The sequence below is a fragment of the Podarcis vaucheri genome (genome assembly GCF_965113315.1).
Source record: "Podarcis vaucheri genome assembly, chromosome: 10".
Classification (NCBI taxonomy): domain Eukaryota; kingdom Metazoa; phylum Chordata; class Lepidosauria; order Squamata; family Lacertidae; genus Podarcis; species Podarcis vaucheri.
Window position 1 is genome coordinate 52583959 of NC_138748.1, and position 22882 is coordinate 52606840.

General features: G+C 42.2%; 1 protein-coding gene across 2 annotated transcripts in view; it reads right to left on the reverse strand.

The window, feature by feature from the left end:
- BRAF (B-Raf proto-oncogene, serine/threonine kinase) overlaps positions 1-22882 on the reverse strand; it is a 61263-nt gene that overhangs the window by 32761 nt on the left and 5620 nt on the right. For both annotated transcript variants that reach the window (XM_082240490.1, XM_082240489.1), the window contains exons 2-8: positions 20017-20118; positions 17272-17535; positions 9877-9980; positions 8761-8863; positions 6397-6545; positions 4412-4528; positions 1114-1273 (exon numbers count right to left, since the gene is read on the reverse strand). In XM_082240490.1, coding sequence (XP_082096616.1) covers positions 1114-1273; positions 4412-4528; positions 6397-6545; positions 8761-8863; positions 9877-9980; positions 17272-17535; positions 20017-20118 — 999 coding nt within the window. The remainder of the gene's footprint in view (positions 1-1113; positions 1274-4411; positions 4529-6396; positions 6546-8760; positions 8864-9876; positions 9981-17271; positions 17536-20016; positions 20119-22882) is intronic.

Consider the following 22882-nt stretch of genomic DNA (forward strand, 5'->3'; position numbering starts at 1 on the left):
AAAATAGAAGTGGCAACTAATTCTGTTTTGGGATGTCTTAGGAGAACAGCATGAGGTAATCCCAATGGATTGCAGGCGCCTGTATGCTCAGGGCTATATTCAACGTAATGCCAGTGGATTTGATGGCCCTTCCTTACCTCCCACTACCCTCCAAAGCAGATTTTGAGGATGTGGGTGCTGCAGGTAGAAGGAGTGGAAAGGGAAGTCCATTGTAAAACTAGATCACCATGGTTGGCTGTCATCCACAGTAATTTTTAGCTGCTGTGGACCACACACACAAGATCTCACTACCTACCTTGGACTTTGCATTAGACAAATTTAAATAATTAGGGACAAAATGTTCCAGTCAAAAATTTGTTCAGGCCATGAACATGCACACAGCATGTATTAGAACACATTAGAACACATTCACCTGTTCCATTTAGTAACAACCACCAAGCTGTAATCAAAGGGTGTGAAATAGTTGGAAATCACATAGTGTGAAATCACACCGTAATTGTTTATTTTTACCCAGCCATGGCAGCCAAGCTGGGAAAGGATTATTTTTTCTGTATTTATCCCTCCCCATTCTGAAGGCTCTGGGTGGGTAACAAACAATAGCATCTCACCCATTTATGTAGTCATGGGCACAGTCTGCCAGACTATCACAGGGTTGGCTGTCACTTAAATAGAATATGTGAACTTGCCCATAATACCAATTCCTGATATTATACATGGGGACTGGAAACTCAGGCAGCATGATGTATTAAGAGCCATCACTGTGTATGTGAGTTTGATCGTCAGAGATAACGCAATGCATGGCTCAGAATCTGCAGCCGATTAACAAATATCCCTTTCCTTCTCCTCCAAAGAATTAAAAAATGGACACACACACACACACACAGTTAAAAGACAGTCTTAATTCTCTTTCCAACCCTATACACCCACTTATTCCTCCACCCTTGGAAGAACAGGTGGTAGTGGCAAGAAGACTCTGCTACATAAGCTGGGAGAAAGGACTTATCCAGGTTATCAAGTCCTATGGCCCATTGTTTGCCCACCCCTTCCTCAAGTAGCATAGCAAAGGAAAAGAAACGTTCGGCTTCTAAAGACCAAGCTTAGGCGGCAACTTACATCAATGTTGACGGGCTCTATAGTATTGATGTGCACGTTGGGGGCAGATGAGGAACGGTCTCGTTGACCAAACTGATTCCGATGGTCTTCGTCTGCTGGTCGGAAAGGCTGGGGTATTGGAATGGATTTTGAAGGAGAAGGACCGGGGAGAACTGATGGGCTGAGAAAGTCAAGGCATAAAAAAAAGGTTAAGGTCTGCCAGGGTCCCTAGTTATTGCAGAGAAGATGGAACTGGGACCATCTGCACCCACTTGAATCTATTTGCCCACTGAGATTTATTTATTTATTTAATTTATATACCAACCTATACCTGGAGGTCTCAGGGCGGTTCACAGAAAAGATCACAATATATAAAATCGAAATAAAAACAACCACCCAATAACACCCCCCCAAAAAAGAGCCAGATTTTAAAAGGGCATAGGGTGTCAATCAGGTCAACCAAAGGCCTGGTTAAAAAGGAACGTTTTTGCCTGGCGCCTAAAGGTATATAACGAAGGGGCCAGGCCAATGTCCCTAGGGAGAGCATTCCACAGATGGGGAGCCGCTGTAGAGAAGGCCTGTTCTTGTGTTTCCACCCTCTGGACCTCTCGAGGAGACGGCACACAAAGGAGGGTCTCAGAAGATGACCTCAGGGTCTGCGTAGGTTCATATGGAAAGAGGTATTGCGGTCCTTAGCCGTTTAAAGGCTTTACAGGTCAAAACCAGCACTTTGAATTGGGCCCGGAAGCTAATTGGTAGCCAGTGCAGTTGGACCAGGATTGGTGTAATATGCTCAAACTGTCTTGTTCCAGTGAGCAACCTGGCTGCTTAATTCTGCATTAGCTGAAGTTTCCAAGCAGTCTTCAGAGGCAGCCCTACGTATAATTTATTGCAGTAATCAGAATGTGTGGCTCTTCCATGCTGCCTGCCACCTTCTGAGGTAAGCCTGGCCGCAGCATCTGACACTTTGGGCAGCTGCCAAGATCTGGTGGGTGCTGATCCTGGCATAAGATGGTCCCTACCCACTTTTCTGTCCCCCCCCCCACATCCTAGGATCAGTTTTTATATTGCTTGGTGCAAGGCTAAGACATTCACAGTCTTCCAGAGTGATTCTGTACCAGAGCACTGCAAATCTAAAATGGCGGGCACGCCATGGCTGTCTGTGCTTCCAACAACTGCTACAAATCCTGCCCCAACCCTGACTGATATCACAGAATACGGAACTGGCTTCCTTGGTTGGCTTCTCTTCACCTGTATTTTGTCCTCGGCTGGAGACCAAATCTGTGGCTCTCTACTACTTTAAATGCTTTGTAAGAACTTTGTTTTGTTACTTCTTTTTTTTCCCACAGGCTTCAGCTAGTAAGACAACTGTGACTGTTCCTGGACTGGGGGGCAGCATGACCACAGAGGTTCAGGCATCGGTAGCTTAAAGATGGGACTACTACAATGCCACTCTACTGGGGCTTCCCTTGTGCTCAGTCTGGAAACGGCAAGTTAGTGCAACATGCTGCAGTACAATCACTTATAGGAGTGAGAGTGTCAGCAGATTACACCTGTGCTCAAAGATCTGCACTAGTTGCCAGATCACCACTGGTCCAAGTTCAAGGGGTTACCATTGGTATATAAAGCCCTTAACAGGTTGGGACCAGTTTACTTCAGGTATAACTCTGATGCGCAGAACTTGTGCTTCTAAAAGTGCATCACAATCTTCGTTCTACATTTGTCAGGCCTTTAGTGCTTGGAAACACCTTGCCAACTGATATTAGGCAAGCCCCATCACTGTATTCTTTCAGACATCTACTTAAAACGTTTCTGTTTTTACTGAAGTGCATGCTTGGTTACAGGTACTTGTCAGGGAACTGACATCGGAGCTAGAGGCGGAGGGAAGGCTCTCAAATGATGCTGGAGAAGGGCCCAGCAGGGAGAGAGGCAGCTCCGCAGATGGGAAAGCAAATCAGCGCAACACCAGGGATATAGAGGGGCTGATGGGGGAATCGGCGAGAGGGCTCCAGGACTCTTCACCGGACACCAGCGGGGAGAGCACGGGTCCTCCGCTACCCACACCCACCCTGCGCAGAAGACTTCCGCGCAGAGAGAGTAGGAGGAGACTGGGTGTCAAACAACTTTTATGTTGGAAAAGATTTAAGAAACGCCCACTGACGGATTCTGCTAGCGACTGAGGCAGCCACGAATTGAAGGGCTGTCCAGACAGAAAGGTTTAACAAGGCAACATAACCAGGAGAGGCGGCAACTTACGCACGAGCAACCCCATACCCATTACAGCACTATTGTATTTTGTTGTTTTTAGCAGTTTTTAAATGTTTCAAATATTTTGTTGTTGTTTTTTAAGCCACATTTTTATTTCAGACATGTTTGCTGCCCTGGGCTCCAACGGGAGGAAGGGTGGAACATAAATTTGATAAAGACAATAAATAGAAGAATTATTTTTTACTCTTGAGTGTGCTTTTTTATAAATTGTTTTACTGATTATTTAGGTGAGTCAACTTGAGCACTTCTTTGGAAATGGAAAGGTAGGATAGAAATTTACCTCAAAATAAGTCTACACACACACACACACACACACACACACACACACACACACACACACCATTCATGGTGTCCAAAATGATGAACCAGAAAGATGAATGAAGGCATCACCCCTGCACCTCAAATATGGACCCTATTAGGGTACATGCAAAATGTTAAGCAAAGACACAGTTGCAAAAGGTTTGTATGAGAGGGCAAGCCTATCACATACATCTCCTGGCTAAGGAGGAGGAGGAGGAGGAGACGGCAGAGGTGAGGCCTTCCTGAACTTCCCATGCGTGTCATGTTAAACCGCAATTTGTGAACACAGCCATTGTGTCAGGGGAGAAATCTACTCACAAACAAAACTTGGGAAGGAAAAGCACTCAAGCTCCACTTTGGGCCAATGCAGAATGCTACAATAGCAACCTCCCAACAACGTCTGCTTATACAAATCAGATCCCCTTGAAAGAAAGAGAGGTTTCTCATGCCAAAGCTGACCTTTGTTGAGCAAACTGTTTAAGCTGAAGCATCTAGAGCAAGCAGTAAACAGCAGTACTGTAACCGAGGCCAGAACAAACAGATGAGTAAGGATGAATAAATGCTTCACAAAGTTTTCCTCATTATTATCGTTATTTTCTTAAGTCCTTGTATAAAAATCACTTAATTTCTATTCATTATATTGATATAAATGGGTGTAGACACCCAGTTCCCCTCCCCCTGAATCCCAAGCCTCCCTTTCAGAAACTACAAACCCACATTATTATTAGAACAGCAGGATTTAAGAGCATACCCAGGCGAATCAGAGGGGGCCACTGAAGTGTATGATCCGGATACTGGGGTCGTCTCTAAGGAGGCCTCCTCTTGCGGTATTGGGTGATGTTCAAAGAACTTGGAGACAAACAGCAAACTGTGAGGCAAAAACAAAGAAAAACCTAACTTGGGCAAGACCCAGAAGTTTCACAACGTAAAACGTACGAGGAAGAAAACATCATAGGTTAAATTACATGTTTCCAAGAGAAAAGACGTTGAAAGGTGACACTACAGTTTTGTAACAGTAAAGCAGGAAAGTCAAATGTCAGAGATTTGAAACATTTTATTTAGATCAGTTCTTAGCATTGTAATATAATGGCAGGACACTTACTTCTGTGAGGTCTAAGCTGTGTCCTGCTTTTCCATGTATTGCAATGCTTCACTTTCAACAGGGATTTTGCTATAAAAAAGGGGGGGGGAGCTCCCTGTCCAGTTATTCCAGTACTCCCCAAAACATTCTGGCACATTTGCCACTATAATAAACTTAAAACTGCATTTCCCCACCTCCTCTTCCTATCAGGAGAACACAATGTGACATCACCACAACCTGGCTAAGTATGCCGGATTATTTGGAGGGGGAAAAGGGGCTGGCTTCAAACAGGGCTGCCATTTTGGGCCTCTGGCCCAAAGCATAACATCTACGTTCTACACTAACATACAGTCAATTCTTTGAAATGCTATTCAAGCATATTAAGAAGCGGCTTCTAAATGCAGACAAGCAATTCAGAAGTCGTTTCTCAAAAATATGGAGATAAGCAAGAAGCAAATCTGTTCGGAAACAATACATCTCAAAGATCTCTTTGCCATATGAGCATTTTTTAAATGGTTTCACCAATCTCTGATCACTAAATAAGAGAAAAGCCTTGTGCAGCAGTTTATCAATGCTTGGGCCATAGGCTGTTCACATATAAGGTGGATTGGGTACAGTACACAAACCAGTAGTATAAAATACTGCATAAAATCTCATTACTACCTAGAATCATGTATAAAACCTACATGTTAAAAATTCTGCATAAGTATATATGCAGTATATATAAAACACATGTTGAAAGGGTGAAATTTAATACAGATTTTTTTTTAAAAAAATAGCCATTAAGGAAAATTATGGCTAAATAAGAACATCCTCAAAGCAGTCGACTGCAATCTCTTTAATAACTCATCCGGATTTTCACTGCTGCTAGGCCAAAAAGAGAGACTTTGTGGGTTACCCTACAGTCAGTATCCAACAAAAGGTAGAAAATCTTTTGTGAAATGGTTTTATAGATGGGGCAGAAAAACCGCTACTGAAAGTTTTGTTTTCCAACTTGGCAGCAACAAAACAAATAGTCACTTACTTTATGAGGATAATTGATTTCATTTTCTATAGTCAAGTACAAGAGTCTACATATGAATATGAGGCACAATTCTTCCCCTTTGGGACCAAAGTACAGTAGCTGAACTGGTTTTTAAAGCTTGTATTTTATTTTTTAACAAATCAAAATCCCGTGAGGTCTCCCACCACACTTTTACTGCCTTAGACTCCTTTCTTGAACTTTTGAATTACTCATGCCAAAGGTAATCCTCGTTCACACAGAAAGCTTCAAGGGATAACCAACGGCTTGGTCATATTGTGCCAGCAAAGAAAAACAGTGGCTACAGTGAAAAGACTCATGGGCAGACACCCTACCGCATAACTTGGCCTACACTGCATTTAAAGCACAGGCACATTATACTGCGATAACTGTGACCTGTCATCGACTGTGTAGGTCATGCTTAAAACTTTCATTTATGGGCACAGGGCATACTAGTCACATTTGTCTAATTCTGTGGAAGAGGCAACCTAGGTGGAGATGTCTCCTTTGCCTACAAAGGATGCCGTACAAAGGATGCCACCGCGGCAATATACTTGTGTGCTGTTGTGACCGCTTATGTGTGTAGCTTCAGAGAAAGAGCATTTGAAACCGCAGAGGAGTTTTGATTACTTACTCAAGCTGATCGTAATTCACGCACATCAACGGCACCTCTGTACTACAACGCTGGTGAAATTTGTATCCACAGGTCTGACAACGGAACCCCTGGAAAAGCAGCTTTCGACAGAAGTCGCAGAACGCTAAAGTGAAGAACGTCTTTCGTACCTACACCATCAAGAAAGCAGGCATGAGAAACAAGGCCCTCTCGCGCCCGCTAAAACTGCAATGTCATCCCGTCAGAAAAGGGCCGATTCAAGCTCCTTTTAAGTTACATCGAAGGTATTACTCTAAAAGCCCTACGGCCGAAAAGAGAGCTGTAATCCTGGCAAACGGTTTGCTAATTTAACTGACAGAAGAACCCCCCACAGTTCTACTGTGTGTAATAATAATTTAGTGCATATTAAGTGCAATACAAATCCTTTAATACACATTTGTGTTTACAAAGCAATAACTCAATTTTCATTGATGTCAGGAGATCTGCCCCTTCTTGTTTTGCGCCTGCTTTCATGCAACTTTACATTTCATGTTTCTATGGCAATTTTACCAAGAAACAGTTTATGAAAGAAAATGGCTCTTGAGTGTTCAAACAAAGAACCATCACACGTGCAAGGTAACCTAGTGAAATCTGTCTTCTTTCTGGAGCAGTTTGTGAAGAGTAAGGTCCATGTAAATGATATAATACCATACCAGGCAAAGCCTCGCCATTTCTAGCTACACAAGGGGAGGGCGGAGCTCCCTGCTCTAGCAGAGTTCCACCTACCAGAGCTAGCAACTAAAACTTGCACATTTGCCAAGTTCTATCTAAGCTCTGGGCACTGTTTTTGTTTTTTATCAAACAATAAAATGAGGATGTGTTTCTTTTAAAAATCATTATAGCTGAAGTATTCTAGTAGAAAAGTTGTACCAAAGGTTTAGAGATTTGCACATTTTATTTAGCAGAATCTGAAAAGATTTAAAATTGGTAGAATGCGAAAAGCAGGTTAGGTAGCAAATTCTACTTAAAGCAAATAAAATAGACAAAATACTTTAAGAGGATGCTACCCAGAGCATTTTTATGCAATTATCCTCCTTGGGTTCCAGTGAATGAAACAAAAATGAAGTGCCAAAGCTATATTTTTAAGAATGCCTCTCCATATAATAAACCTAAGACAGAAGTCCTTTGGTGAAAAAGCCATCCAGATAATTTGCTTCCACTTAAATTGTCATTCCTTAGGTCAGATTGTCTCTCAGCGCTGGCATCACTGATGTGACCAGCACAACTCTGTAACAGGTTTATTAGTTGCCTGCTGGTGTGCAGCAAGCAGGAGATCACCAAACACATTCTTTTCATAACACAATAATATATAACAAGCAGATTTTTGCTGCTCTTTCATGCTCCGGTGTATTTAAAAATCTGGTTCACATAGGCATTTTATTAAATTCCCCATGAGAATGCTGCTATTTCTAAAGAGCCACACTTTATTTAATGACAAGTAAATTGCTCTCAATCATGGACAATTTACATAATTCTTCCTGCAATTATGGCTTCAGCCTTGAGATTACAATGATATGGAAGCAGACTGCATGATTAAAATAAGCATGCAAAATGAACTAAAGGTCATCTCGTCCAGATCCTACTTTAAAACAAGATTCTAAATACATTTGGGCCATTGATTTACCCTCATCATACAGATTACGCTTATAGTCTCACCATTATTCACCTAGAAGTACTGTAGATTCATCTGGAGGTAGAACCTCCACTCAGCAATAAGTACAACGTTGCATACAATTCACCCCAGTCCGCATTTCACAATGTGGCTTAACCAGGCTTGTAAGAAGATACTTGTCTGCTTGCCTGTGGTGAGTGAGAATTGCCTCTAGGAGACTAGGAAGACAAACTTGTATATGGGGGGGGGGGTTATATATATACTGAGTTTGCTAAAATGTACAAATAGCTATCAGGTGTGTACACATGTAAGAAGGTGGCTGTAGCGAAGGGAAAATGTGTTGCATAAAACACAAATATTCTGCTCAAAAGAAGCAGCTGTCTATGCCCATGGCACAGCTATTTATTCTGTGAATTTTTTTTTAATTTTTAACATTTATATACTGTCCTTCAACAGAGAATTCCAAGGCAGTTTACAGTAAAAAAACACAAAAATATATAACTGTTTTAAAGGCCATACTGTTTAATTAGCCAAAGACCTGGGAAGAGAAGAGGAATGTTTTCCCCTGGCGTCTAAAGATACATAATGAAGGCACTGGCGAGCTTCCCTGGGGAGAAAGTTCCAGAAACGGGGAGCCACTGCAGAAAAGGCCCATTCTTGTGCTGCCAATTTTTCTTTTCAGAACATAATAAAAACAGATGCAACACCAGCAGGCATTGTAGGAAAATACTTACAAAGTTGTGTGTCGTAAGAGGTACATTCTCCAAGACTTCCACATGCAGTTCTTCGCCTGTGAGCCAGGAAATGTCTGTATCCCAGCCAATGGGCTTTTTCTCCCTGCAGTGCAAAGGAACTCCATGAGCAGATATGGGGAGCGGGTGGAGGACAGTAGTTTAAATTTGTTTTTAAGCCTTCCATCGTTAGAAACTTCAAATGGCAAGAAGTTAGCATGGATTTATCACAATTAACTGTGCGGCAAATTACAAGATAGAGACTTAACTCTCTCCCGCAATTCAGATCACAAGATCTAATGCAGGAATGAAGCACTTTTTGCCCTGCAGATGTTGGTATGGCTACAGCTCCCATCCCACTTGCTGCTGGTCATGTTAGATAGGCGTGCTAGAAGCTGGAGACCAACATTTGGAGGACCACAAGTCTCCCATCCCTGATACACAGCATTAAAGAATGGACGGCTCTTGAGTTCCAAAACCTAAAGTAAATTTCATTGCTTTGCTAGGTAAAGAATATTTCTCAGGTATTTGCCTCCACTATTTAAAAAGTCTACAAAAAGTTTAGTTAATGAGAAGGGCACAGTTTATACAGAAAAAAACAAAGGGAAGCAACTGGGAAGCTGCTAACTATCTACTATATATTTTCTGAAATTGTTTGTTTGCTATGCATTTGGACACCTCTTAAGATGCCATAACGAAATATTGCATGATAATTTCTGAGATCAAGAAGCAGGTTTTCTCCTATGTTTGGATACAAACAGGTACTGTTTTGAATCAAGAGGGTGGACTGAACCTTTCAAAACTGCACATATGTTTTTGGTTTCTTAGAAACCCTGAGAAACACCAGGTACAAGGCTGCTGGTATAGAAGAGAGAGCACTGTGAGTAAATCTACTAGCAGGAACAAAGCAAAGGATTCTCTCCCACCCTCAACCCACAACCACTGCTAAGGGGCATAGAGTGAGATTTTAACCTATGCTTTGGAAAACAATTTGTTTAAAATATGAAGTGAATTGCTTTTATCTTGATTATTCATGCACTTAAAACACCCAGAAAGAATCACTTTAGCAATCGTTCCCTCTTCCACCCCTACCCAAGCCATACTACATACAAACCATACCCATCCTGTATTCGGTAAACTGCGCAGCACTCTGGGATGAGACCTCTCATCATCAAAGCTTTCTTTAAACTGTCACGGACTGTAACTCCACATCTTGCTGGAACCTGCGAAATCAAAATCAAACCATTAGCACTACTTCAGCTTAATGTATTTCTGAAGCCTTAAAAGCATGCTGCAGTTCACAAGTGGATCCATGTGAGTATCTACTTCAGAGGTCCGGCTCTGGGCGCCCCCAACATCAAATAAAGAGACATGGCAACCAGAAAGAGAGAGAGAGAGAGAGAGAGAGAGAGAGAGAGAGAGGCTTCTCAGTTGTGGCACCACAGCTGTGAAATATCCTCCCTAGCAAGACTCACCTGGTTGTTTTGGGCACCAGATAAGGTATTTTTAAAAATTCTCCTAGCAGTCTAAAATCTGTGATTTTAAAGTTTTGAATTGTAACCCGCTGTTTATATGCTGATGATTTTTGGCCATGATGTGAATCTGTCTTGTCTTGAAAGGTTTTGTAAATCATGCAGAGACAGTTATTGGGCAGCCTCAATCAATGCTGTAAATAAATAAAAGCTCTACTGAACCCAACTGGCTGATGTTCAATGGTATATTGCCTCTAAATATGGACCATCCATCTAGCTATCACAGCTGTTGATAGACCCTTCACGAATTAGTCTAAACCAGGGATGGGAGCCTGCGGTCCTCTGTATGTTTTTGGTCAACAACAGTGCCTGTCACCCCGAACATTGCCTCTGCTGGCTGGGGCTGACGAGAGCTGGAGGTGAGCAACATCTGGAGGGTCACGGGTTGCCCTTCCTGCTCTGCTCTAAACCCTTTCCAAGGGATCTAAGGTTGTAGTTATCAGCACGTTTTAGGGCAGTGGATTCATGTTTCCATTGGGTAATACATGAAGGAATGCTTCTCTAACTCCTGCCCTGCCTTTTGGTGTGGGCTGAGTTTAGCTGCTGCCTCAAAACTGCCAGGAAAAGAGGATGAGTCCTCCCCACCTGCACCCCATTATAATATTAATATAATAACAACAACAACAACAACAACAACAACATACCCTGATGGGACTCAAGGTGGCTTACAGATAAAAACAAGAAGCCAAACGTCCAATACAGCTTCTGCTTGAGTGCAGGAAGCTCTTGCAGCCAATCGGAAGCCGCACCTTGGTTTTCGAACAGTTTGGGAATCGAACAGACTCCCGGAACAGATTAAGTTTGAGAACCAAGGTACCACTGTATTCTATTTCCATAATCTTTTTAAAAATGCTTAGATCACCTTTGGGGGTTATAAAATGGGATATAAGTATTCTGCAATAAGTAAATGAATGTTATTGGTCATAAATACAATTTTCCCGAAGTTCTTTGCCTCTTCCCAATGTGCACCCATGAAGAAAAGTTGTACAGTTGACATTTAATGTGACTATTTTCAAATTCATTTCAGGTAAGTTCACACTGCCCTCTCTTCTTCTTAAGTCATGAAGGGACAGCAGAACAGTTTATACCCAAGTGCTGACAACTGTTGTTAAGAAGGAGCCTGGTCACAACTGGCAACTGGAAGCTGTCCTCAGGTAACCATGTGGTGACTCAGAGCCCCTTGTTTATACAACATTCCCAAGAAGTATAAAAGGATGTCACATGGAGGAGGGAGAAAGGTTGTTTTCTGCTGCTCCGGAGAAGCGGACACGGAGCAATGGATCCAAACTACAAGAAAGAAGATTCCACCTAAACATTAGGAAGAACTTCCTGACAGTGAGAGCTGTTCGACAGTGGAATTTGCTGCCAAGGAGTGTGGTGGAGTCTCCTACTTTGGAGGTCTTTAAGCAGAGGCTTGACATCCATATGTCAGGAGTGCTCTGATGGTGTTTCCTGCTTGGCAGGGGGTTGGACTCGATGGCCCTTGTGGTCTCTTCCAACTCTATGATTCTATGATTCTAAGTACAACACTTAAAAAAAAAAGTCATATAAACATGGTCATTTCTGCATTGATTGGCCTCTGCAATTACCCATCTTAGTCAGTGCCCAGTCAGAAGCCTCTTGCAAAGCCTTTTGCAAGAGAGTACTGCTGCTTGTATGCTTTCCGTGCCTAATAAATACTCAATAAATTAAGCTAAGTTAGCAGATTGTTAGGCTTGACACATGTTTCTTAGGAAGGAGATCTTATCTCTTCCTGTTTATATTTTCCTTGCTCCGAGCTTGAGTCATAGAGCTAAGTGTTCATGTGCTCACTGGCTAGTTGCATCTTCTTAAGCAGCAGCATGTCTGAACTATCTTATTAAGAGAAAACAGTCTCAAAATTGCCTTTGTATGAAGTCTGAGAACTATGTAAAATTAACCATAGTCATCTTTACATTTATGTCCTGTTGGTGCACATGGGGCTCCAGGCAGTCACAGATCCAGGCCCAGTTCTACATTGCTTTACATATGCCTTCAGACTATATACTGGACTATTCCATTAGAGAATGAGGAACTTGAGTAATGCTCGTCCTTCTTGGACTTAGCCCTGGCAGTTAAAAATAAAGGCTTGAGCCTAAGTTCTAGCAAACCCTGGCTCAACATAAAGAAGGGAGGAGGCATGTATCCTTGCAAAGTGCTGCACAGCTTTCTTGTAAATAGGTGCCTGCCAGTTTAGGCAAAAAGAAATTTGCTTGGTCTTTGGTCAATCAGAATCTGAAGGAAAGTGAGGAAAGAAAAGCTCTTCTGATTCCCGGCCCCCTTGTGTTTTTCTTTGTGCTGCTTCAAAGAAACATCATGGGGTTTCTTTTTTTTAAAGTTCCCATCTTTTAGGCTTTTTCTAAACGCTATTTTGCAATCCCAGAAGAGGTCTTTTTTAAACATACACAGCAACAACAGTGTTTTCTTAAGCCTGAGGCCAGAATTCCCCGCATCAAAGCCATTTTAAAATTTAAATATGGCAGGATAGTAACTTGCAAAGCTACATTTACTTCATCATTCCATCAATATGCCCTTTTGGACTGATATACTCTGATGAATTTCGACCAACTCTCACCCAGTATCTGGTGCAATCTTCTGCTGACTACAACCATCTCTAGAGGAGGAAAACTAGGGATGGAAATATGTGGTTGAGATAATATGCCCTCCTCAATTCCCCCATTCTCTGATGCCTAAACCGCACAGTAGCACGCGCTAACTGCAAACCTCATGGGGAGAAGTTCCTGGCCTGCAAATTCACCAATCTGAGAAGATCTCAAAAATCAAGGCTTCGATTCTATGTATATTTACAAGGAAGTAAGCGCTCCTGAAATCTGTAGGACTCTCTTCCAAGTAAAACGCGCATAGGATCCAGCTGTAAGAAGTTTATTTAGGATGCACAGGTCTAATGTAAGAGAAATTTCTCCAGTCCGGTGGGCTTTCAGAAATCTACCTCTGGGAGAGGATTGCATACAAATACTGGGCAAGGCAAGTACAGTGGTGCCTTGCAAGACGAAAAGAATCCGTTCTGTGAGTCTCTTCATCTAGCGGTTTTTTCGTTGCGAAGCAAGCCCATTGACGGATTAGCGCTACTAGCGGCTTTTAGCGGCTTAGCGGATAAGCGGCTTAGAAAAAGGGGGGGAAGGAAAAAACCCCCGCAGGAACTCACAAGACATTTTGTCTTGCGAAGCAAGCCCATAGGAGATTCGTTTTGCGAAGCACCTCCAAAACGGAAAACTCTTTCGTCTAGCGAGTTTTCCGTCTTGCGAGGCATTCGTCTTGCGGGGCACCACTGTAAAGTGTGGAGCACATGCTGCAGATATCACCCATCCTGCACAGGACAGTTAACAAATACAAAGGATGGAAGAAGTTTCGGCTACTTGAGACAGCTTCTGTGGGACTGTCTTGAATATGTACATTCCACACCCTCTGTTTACATCCATCCAAACCAGGCTGCATATGCACCAGAAAAGGCACACTACAGTGGTACCTCTGATTACGAACTTAATTCATTCTGGAGGTCCATTCTTAACCTGAAACCGTTCTTAACCTGAGGTACCACTTTAGCTAATGGGGCCTCCCCCTGTTGCCGCGTGATTTCTGTTCCCATCTTGAGGTAAAGTTCTTAACCTGAGGTACTACTTCTGGGTTGGCGGAGTCTGTAACCCGAAGTGTTTGTAATCCAAGGTACCACTGTACCTTAGAAAGCTAGAAAATCAAAATTGGGTCCTAGAAAATAGATTCCTATAGCAAAACAGGACTCTTCTTCACGGACTTCCCTCAGAGATAGGTATCCATCCTGTGTTCCATTTGCTCTGTTCTTACCACCCGCCCCTTGCAAATTCATGATTCAGCTGCTACAACAACGGCCAGCTGGTCGCCCCTCGGAGGAGGGAATCCTGGCTTGGGACCAGCAGCAAGAGTAGGGATGTATGCAATATTAAAGAGGCAGCGCTACAGAAGAAGAAGAAGAAGAAGAAGAAGAAGAAGAAGAAGAAGAAGAGTTTGGATTTGATATCCCGCCTTTCACTCCCCTTCAGGAGTCTCAAAGCGGCTAACATTCTCCTTTCCCTTCCTCCCCCACAACAAACACTCTGTGAGGTGAGTGGGGCTGAGAGACTTCAAAGAAGTGTGACTGGCCCAAGGTCACCCAGCAGCTGCAAGTGGAGGAGCGGAGACGCGAACCCGGTTACCCAGATTACGTGACTACCGCTCTTAACCACTACACCACACTGGCTCACAGGGGTTGTTGCATGTGCTTTTTCCCTTATGAACTATATTCCCCAAAGCTTTTCTATGCTGAAGTGTTAGGTCTATTACATAGTGCAATTACACAGAAACCTCAGCTCACCCTGTGTAGCCAGCTGTAATTTCTTTGGGCACATGTGTTTTAATTAACGTAACGTAGGAGACCAACTTTCCTCATTGCCTTAATTTTTTGAAAAAAGTCTCTTTATGTTATGACAGTGTGCTGCTCAGAACCTTTTGAAGCACATCTGCAATTAGACAGAAGTTCAGCAGATGTACAGAAGCTGTAGTGTGTGATGGTTGCCTAGTCAAATCTCAGAAGTCACAGACAGATCTGAGCAAGATTCCCAGGGACTGGAGAACAAGGTTTCGATTCCCCAGATAACACTCTGCCACTTCCCACAACCAGCAAAATATTTCCCGCATAAAGTGACTTCTGCAAACAAATCTTGCTCAACTTTATTAATCTCCCTACTAGGATACTTCTCATATTTAAAAGCAATATATTCTTGAAAGCAGGTTCGGTTACTAAGGCAATCCACAAAGAATCTTTGCTATAACCAATCTATTAAAAAATGAAACCAGAAAAAGAAAGCCAAGCATATTGTTTAAAAAAAGAGACACTTGATATTAAATTAGAAATATTTTGTTAAAATGTACTATGTAGGAATGAACTACTGAAAATTAAAACCAACAGGTGTCAAACCAGTCAAAATGGGGTTTCAATCTTGTAATCACATAGCTGGGATAACTATCACTGAACTCAGCCTTAATTATGAGCAGACATATATTAGATTGCACCATTAAGATTGCTAAGTACCACTGGTTTCACTAAGAGCAGAAGACTGCAGCCTTAGACATACACAATATTGCAGTTAAGCACATGCTTAAATCTCTCACTGAAAGCAATCAGAACTAAAAGTCCTTTGGCTTCACTAAGTTTTACCCTATAACTGAAATTAAACTCTAAGTAGCCCTAAACTCAATTTCCTCCCCCCCCCCCAGCCATGCCCCTTCTATTTTGCTCCTTCATTTTTGTCTTGTCTCCGCTCTTAAAATACCACTGTTTTCCTTGTCTGAACCACTGGTAATTACAGTTTCAGCTTGTCACCTCACATCTTTTATGTAGCCTGCCCCCCAAAAGGAAGCACGTCTTCACTCTTCTCTCATTCCTAGCCTTCACGGTCTCCTTGGCAACAATAAGCCTTAAATGTGCACTAGAAAATTTCTAGAAAGGGGGATGGATTAGCAATGTGCATTCTCTGTGTACCAAAAGCAGGTCCAGTGTCAAAGTCTAGGATCTTTTTTAAAAAAGCCTACAGTATTTTATTGTGTGCAAATGACTCTCCCCCGCCACCCATGACCCTAGAAGGATAACCCTGTTCAATTCACCTTACTACAGTGGTACCTCGGATGTCAAACGGAATCTGTTCCAGAAGTCTATTCGACTTCCAAAGTGTTCGGAAACCAAGGCTCGGCTTCCGATTGGCTGCAGGAAGATCCTGCAGCCAATCGGAAGCCGCTGAAGCTGCATCGGGCGTTCGAGTTCCAAAGAACGTTCGCAAACCGGAACACTCGCTTCTGGGTTTGCGGCGTTTGGGAGCCAAACGTTTGAATCGCAAGGCATTCGTCAACCAAGGTACGACTGTATACCCGTCTTACTTGCTCCGTTAAAGTTCCCCTGTGTTCAGGAGCCTCTCCCCCTTCTTCTGACTCCCTCGCACCATACTGCACCCTATTGTCTAAAACAATTTCCTGTGCGCTATGCAAAAGCTCATTTCCCCAACAAACTTCAAGAATTCTCCAACGCTGGTGAGCCCTTCCCTGCCCAATTCTTACTGCCTGTCTACGCATTTGCTTTCCATGTTCCTCCTCCATTTGACTTTCTTGGGCTCCTGCTCTGTTTGCAGAAAGGCCCCATGTGCTGGGAGGAGGAGGAGTTTGCTGGGCCAGCATTCTCCTCTCGTTTGCAACTCAGGGATGACAGCTTCAGCCACAAGGCCCCCAATTCCTCATTTCTGCTCCTGGCAGGCACGGTGCAAATAAGTGGAACCTCAGACACTTCATGTGCTAAAGGGAGGAACAGATGGCTTCAGGTTCTTCTGTGCCATCGTGTACTGCTGTGCACACAACATGGCTGCAGCCCAACTACCCAGCCCCTTGCGCATGGAGAGGGCGAACACATTCCAAGTCATTTCTACATTCGGTACAGCATGTGGCACAAACTTGGCATTAAAAACCACTGAACAGAAGTAATCCCCCCCACTCTCATAAAAGAGGTTGCGTCTCACAAGAACAACAGTGGCAAAATAAGCCCGTGTTGCGACTCTTCAGTTGCATTTGTAGTCAAGCTCTGCATTCAGGATCCCTCAAATAAAACACTTTGCTTACTCCACTACTTAGTGTATCATGCTCTGGCAATGTATAAGGCAGGGGTTGTCAACCTGGTCCCTACTGCCCAGTAGTGGGCATTTCAGGATTCTAGGTGGGCAGTAGGGGGTTCTACAGCACAAGCTGAATCCTCCTTCCATCGAGCCCTGGTGGACGGTAAGGAAATTTTACCATCAAGACAGAAGCATTAGTGGGCGGTAGGTATAAAAAGGTTGACTACCCCGGTATAAGGATTATACTATACCTTTCTTTGTTTTTCCCTTGTTTTAAATAACACGCTTTCCTTTGACAAGGGGACAGAAAGTAAATTTCTGACAGATGTGCTTACCACTGTCCTCTGTTTGTTGGGAAGGAAGACTCTAACAGTAGGCTTCTGTGGAGATTTAGGGTTATTCCGTGACAAATCTGTAGGGTTCTGATAAACTGAGAGGGAAGAAGGTGCTACAGAGAGACTAGAAGATGACGATGATGTGACGGTATCTGTTGAAGCTGAACTGGAGACAGAGAAATCAGTTCCATTGCCCATGGATTCCAGTAACTGCTGCTCCCTCTGTTGCAGTGCATCTAACTTGCTGGTGTACTCTTCATAGGCCTTTAGAAGGAAAAAGTTAATTTAAAACAGTGATAACCTGGATGTACACTTTTGAGATATTTATAGCCTCTTAAGCACTGTGAATACGATCACTGGGACAGTACCCAACCCAACCTTCCAAAGAAAGCATTCAGGGATGATTTATGACCAGTGCTTTTTTTCAGGGGTGCTCAAAGGTATGCAGTACTGGCATCTCATTTTTGTTGCTGTTAAAAAGTGTGGCACTTACTGTAACAACTTCATGGTGTGTGCCAGCACTTATTTTTCTAGAAAAAAAGCACAGTTTCTAACAAAGAAGGAAATGATGGAACCAATATTATTCATTCAACAACTGTTTTAGTACTAAGCCTCTGCCCCCACACTGTCCATACATGTGTCACGATAACCTTCAAGGGAAATTCCATGAAGGATCATGAATAAACAGCTCTACTTCTTCTTTGCAGCAGAACTACATGTTTACAAGGCATCGTAATATAACTCAAGGCTGGAGAGAGATTTGCAATGAGGAATTAATAGGAGGTCGGGGGAAGAGTTCAGAAATTTAGAGACTGAGAGAAGTGACAGGAATATGTATATCTAAAAGAGAGTTATGTCCAAATAGATTTACGGCAGAATTTGACTTTGAACATATATTTTAAATGTGGTATTTTAATTCTAATACAAGATTCTCTCCCCATTCTTCTTTTCATGAGAATGTTGTCATCCTGCACCCAAGTATGCACGCTCAGGTTTCTCTGAAATAACAAGTGTGCAGGAATGCATAAGTGAGCACAGAACCGATGCAGTAATTAAGAAAGACAATTACATCAGAAGCAGAGTAGCAAGCTACTATGGTCATTTTGTCAATATTCCTTTCCCTTTTCCCCATATGTTCTTCTTTTTGGCTTGATATGTATTTTGCAAAATGTTTGTGCACTGTTTTAACCCAGTTTCAAGACCAAGTTTAGATACTTTCCACAACACTTCAAATCTAAAATCAGAGGGGCAATTTCTATGGGTTGGTATGTTTACCAGCAACCAGCCAGAGTCTGTCTGTACAGGTCATTCTAGCTTATCCCTATGGAGTGAAGGGCCTTAAAACCTGGACTGTTACATCAATGGCCAGAGACCAGAAGAAACTGTCAGAAACACTAAAGGGATATTCAGAATTGTAGGTGTAGTATCTTCTGTTTCCTGGCTGTTGACCACTATCACAAACCCAGTGGCTTATGCAAAATACAGGGAGACAGGCCTAGGGAGTTATTGTAATCTTATACTGATTTTGTTGAAGAAGAAATTGCTTTATGCTAAGGCAGGACATCAGACAACTCGAGAAAATAAAAACAGTACCTTGGATAACACTCAGAACCCCCCCCAAGTCCACTTTAGAGGGTTGAGCAAACCCCCCCCCCGAGCATATCTGACTCTTTGGGCAGCCTGTGTGACAGTCCAGGAAAGTTCTCATTGGAGCATATTATTGAATAACAACCCCCCCCAACAAACATTACAACGGTTCAAGTCAGACACTCCTCGCAACCATTGTTTGAAAGACCATAAATAAGCCACCCACTCACATGCGCCATGCTTCCCTCTCACAGCTTCTCTCTCGTTAAGCTGTTCAACACTAACCAGAGTTTGCAGAAATGTTTAACTCAACAAACTTGTCCTCAAAACCAGAAACAGAAACCATGGTCTGCTGATTCAAATGTCAGAACAAACTATGGCTGATGCTAAAAAGGACATGCAGAAGAGAAAAACCTCATGTGAAAGGGGAGGGCGGAACATGCGGCACATTTCCAATCCTTTTAGCCACTGATTTAGTGGACACACACACACACACACACTCTCTCTCTCTATATATATATTTGTGTGTGTGTGTGTGTGTGTGTGTGTGAGAGAGAGAGAGAGAGAGAGAGAGAGAGAGAGAGAGAGATTCCATTTCTTCTTTGCTGGAAACATGCTCCCACTGGAGTTTTTTTCTTTCTTTAAAGACTGAAGAAAATCAAACACTATTTGAGATTATGTTATCAATCCTAACCCTGCACAACCATCCAGAAAGTGCTGCAGAGTTGTCCGCTTCTGAGACATAATATAAAATAGCCTTTTGAATGTTTAAATAGATTATGTGTACTACTTCACCCTTGTCAGCTTTCATTGTCACTTGCTTAAAGGAGATAATCAGATTTGTTAAGCATGACCTATCCTTTACAGAGCTAGGCAAAGTCCTTTTAAGCAGGCAGTACCTGTACAACGGTGCTCTTCAGCTACAATGCGGAATGTGTGACAATGGATTTAAATCCCACCGCCCAAGATGTTCTTATAACAAGGTGTGTCGATTTTTCACAGAGCAGGTGATGATATTTGTGTGTGTGTGTGTGTATAAATGTTAAGCAAAACTACATTAAGAAATACTTTAAACAACTAAAAACATTTCCTAGTCTCTTAACCAACAGATACATTATTTCATAACCAGATACGGAACACCTGCAACTCAGCACTTACCTCCAGGTATATAGAAGGTGGATTATGCTCTCCTCCAAACTTGTCCAGCAGGGCTTCTATGTGTTCTTGTGTTAATTTAATCATTTGTTTTATATTCCACACCTAAAAATAAACAGGCATATGTTTTAAAAAAAAGCCTGAACAAGCACGCTGGAAAGTTTTAAGCCCATAGTTGATACACCTCAGAGAAATATTGAAGGACAGTTTACCTTTGATACAGTTAGCACTCCTCTCTGCTGGCAAAGGTGCAGGTCTACCTAATCTAATGGTACAACATGACACATGCAACACTCAATTCACATAATCGACCCTGCCTTCCACTGGCTAGCAGAAATGAATCCAGCAAAGAACTACAGGCTGTGGGCCTGTGCACACCCACCACAAAGCACACAAAATGAATGTGTGACAGGTGGCCCATGTGCAAACCTGTCAAAATAACACACAAGCCTGTGAACACATCCCAGAGATTCCCAGTAAGATATCATTAAAAGTTTACACTAAACATGAAACTATTTATAGAAGACACACAAGGGTAACAGTAACAGTTAGCCAAAAGTCAACACCTAAGAATTTAAATACTTCCTCCTGTAAAAAAAAAAAAAAAAAAAAAAGCTACAGTACATTTATCACCTCCAGACTTAGCCATCTGTCTGTGGAAAACAGTGCTAGTCAGCTTCACCCAGGAACCAACATGACTGCTTGAAAAGATTTCCCCCTCTTCAACCGTAACCAAAATCTAAGCGTTATTACACTGCGAAATTCTACATTGAGTTTATATTGCAGAACTAAATTATGAAGGCTTGGGTTCTTGAGACAGAGCATTGGGGAGACCCCTAAGTACTCTTCCCTCACAAATAATGCAGTATGAATTCAATTCTATAAAGCTGCTTTCTCCATGCAAGTTACAAGGATCTAGATATTTAGACTGCAAACTCCATGAATTCATTTACAGATAGGTAGCCGTGTTGGTCTGCCATAGTCAAAATAAAAAAATCCTTCCAGTAGCACCTTAAAGACCAACTAAGTTAGTTCTTGGTATGAGCTTTCGTGTGCATGCACACTTCTTCAGATACCACTGAAGGTATCTGAAGAAGTGTGCATGCACACGAAAGCTCATACCAAGAACTAACTTAGTTGGTCTTTAAGGTGCTACTGGAAGGAATTTTTTATTTTGACCATGAATTCATTGTTGAACTTCATAGTGAAATGTTGGCAAAGACCTAAGGAAGGCTGTTATGTAATATTGTGAACGAGTCCATTTTTAAGGCAAGGCTCAATGGGCACAAATCATACTTAGAGAAGCAAGAATGCTATGAAACCAGTGGGTGATCATTTAAATCTTCAGGAACACGTTAGAGTTGCAGACCTAAGAGTTACCATTCTTAGGATGCATGGAATGTGAAACAGTGGAACAGGAGTTTATAAAGAAATTTGACCGTACAGTATTAACAAATGGCTTAACAAAGAATATGATTTATTTTTCCACTATAAAAATTCCACACAACTTAACACTATTACCTGTCACTCTAAGAACCTTATAATGTTTACTCTTAGGTCAGCTTTTAACTGACTTTTCCATGTTACTTTCAGTTCCAACTCATTATCTGTCACCTTCAAAGGTTTAAGCCATTTTATAAAAGCTTTTGAAAAGTTAGTCTCAAATGCACCCTTCTTTGTATTATAACATGTGAGAAGATTACACCTACAGGCCTACATGCCAGGTGCTAACCTCAAGTGTTACTACTTATGGGGTAAGTGTGTGAAAAGGTAATCAATACTAATATAGAACAAAGCTTTGATTAATAAAGCTACTTCCCGTGTTTCTAAAATCAGGTGGTGACAAATGGGAGCCAAAGCAGGACCACTGAGAAACAAAAGGAAGGCATAAGCACACCCTGGTTTGGAGAAGTAGAAAAACTCTTAAAACAAAAACCAAGAGGGTGAGCTCAATGAGGACTGAGAAAGCTCAGCAGCCATGAAATGGCAAGTACCAGCTGCAAAATGAAGTGGAAAACTAAGAGAGGGAAGGTAGATATCGGAGGATATGACTAGCAGAGGATACAACATATACAGCAGCACTTCTGTTAAAAGACAGTGATATGTTTAAAAGTTTTGTTGCAAATCCAACTTGTACCATTTAAAAAGCTTGTGTCTTTAAACTCCTCATTCTAAAAAACAAAAACAAGAAAACTGGTCTTACAATGGTTGATGAAGATGCTCAAACTCACTATCGACTTAGCCTCTGCACATTCTTATTCTTTACACCTGGCATGAAGAGGGTTTCCTGGACTGCCCACAGCAATCATGACAGGACACCAATGCCTTAGCTCTCTACGGCTTTGTGGGTAGAATATGCAAGTGCTGACATAACACATGCACACCCCACAACAGAATGCAGAACACCACTATGCGTATAAACTCAGAAGTAAGTCCCATTGAAACTCATGTATTTTGCATCCGCTGAAGTTTTCACATTCCAAAAGCAGTCCCTTGTAGAGTGTGTTACAGTAACTCAACATGACATAAACGTCTGAGAATCTCACAAGCCTGCTGCCTTTTCTGGGAAGGGGCAAAGTTGGCACATCAGCATACACTCCAGGGCATACATCCATGCCCCTAGGTATCCAGGAGCAGCAGATTTTTCAAGTGAGCACAAGTCCTTCTCAATATAAGCTAGAACCTTTCCACTGGATCAGCACTTTTGCAGCACTAGAATACTTTTGTCGTGTCTGGATTAAGTCCCAATTCCATTACAAACAACTACATCACAGACAACTACAAAAAATTATTTTCTGTGGACCAACTATGCTTCCTTCAAACAAAGGGGTCAGAAATTCTGAATGCAAGTATTTCAATTACAGCAACT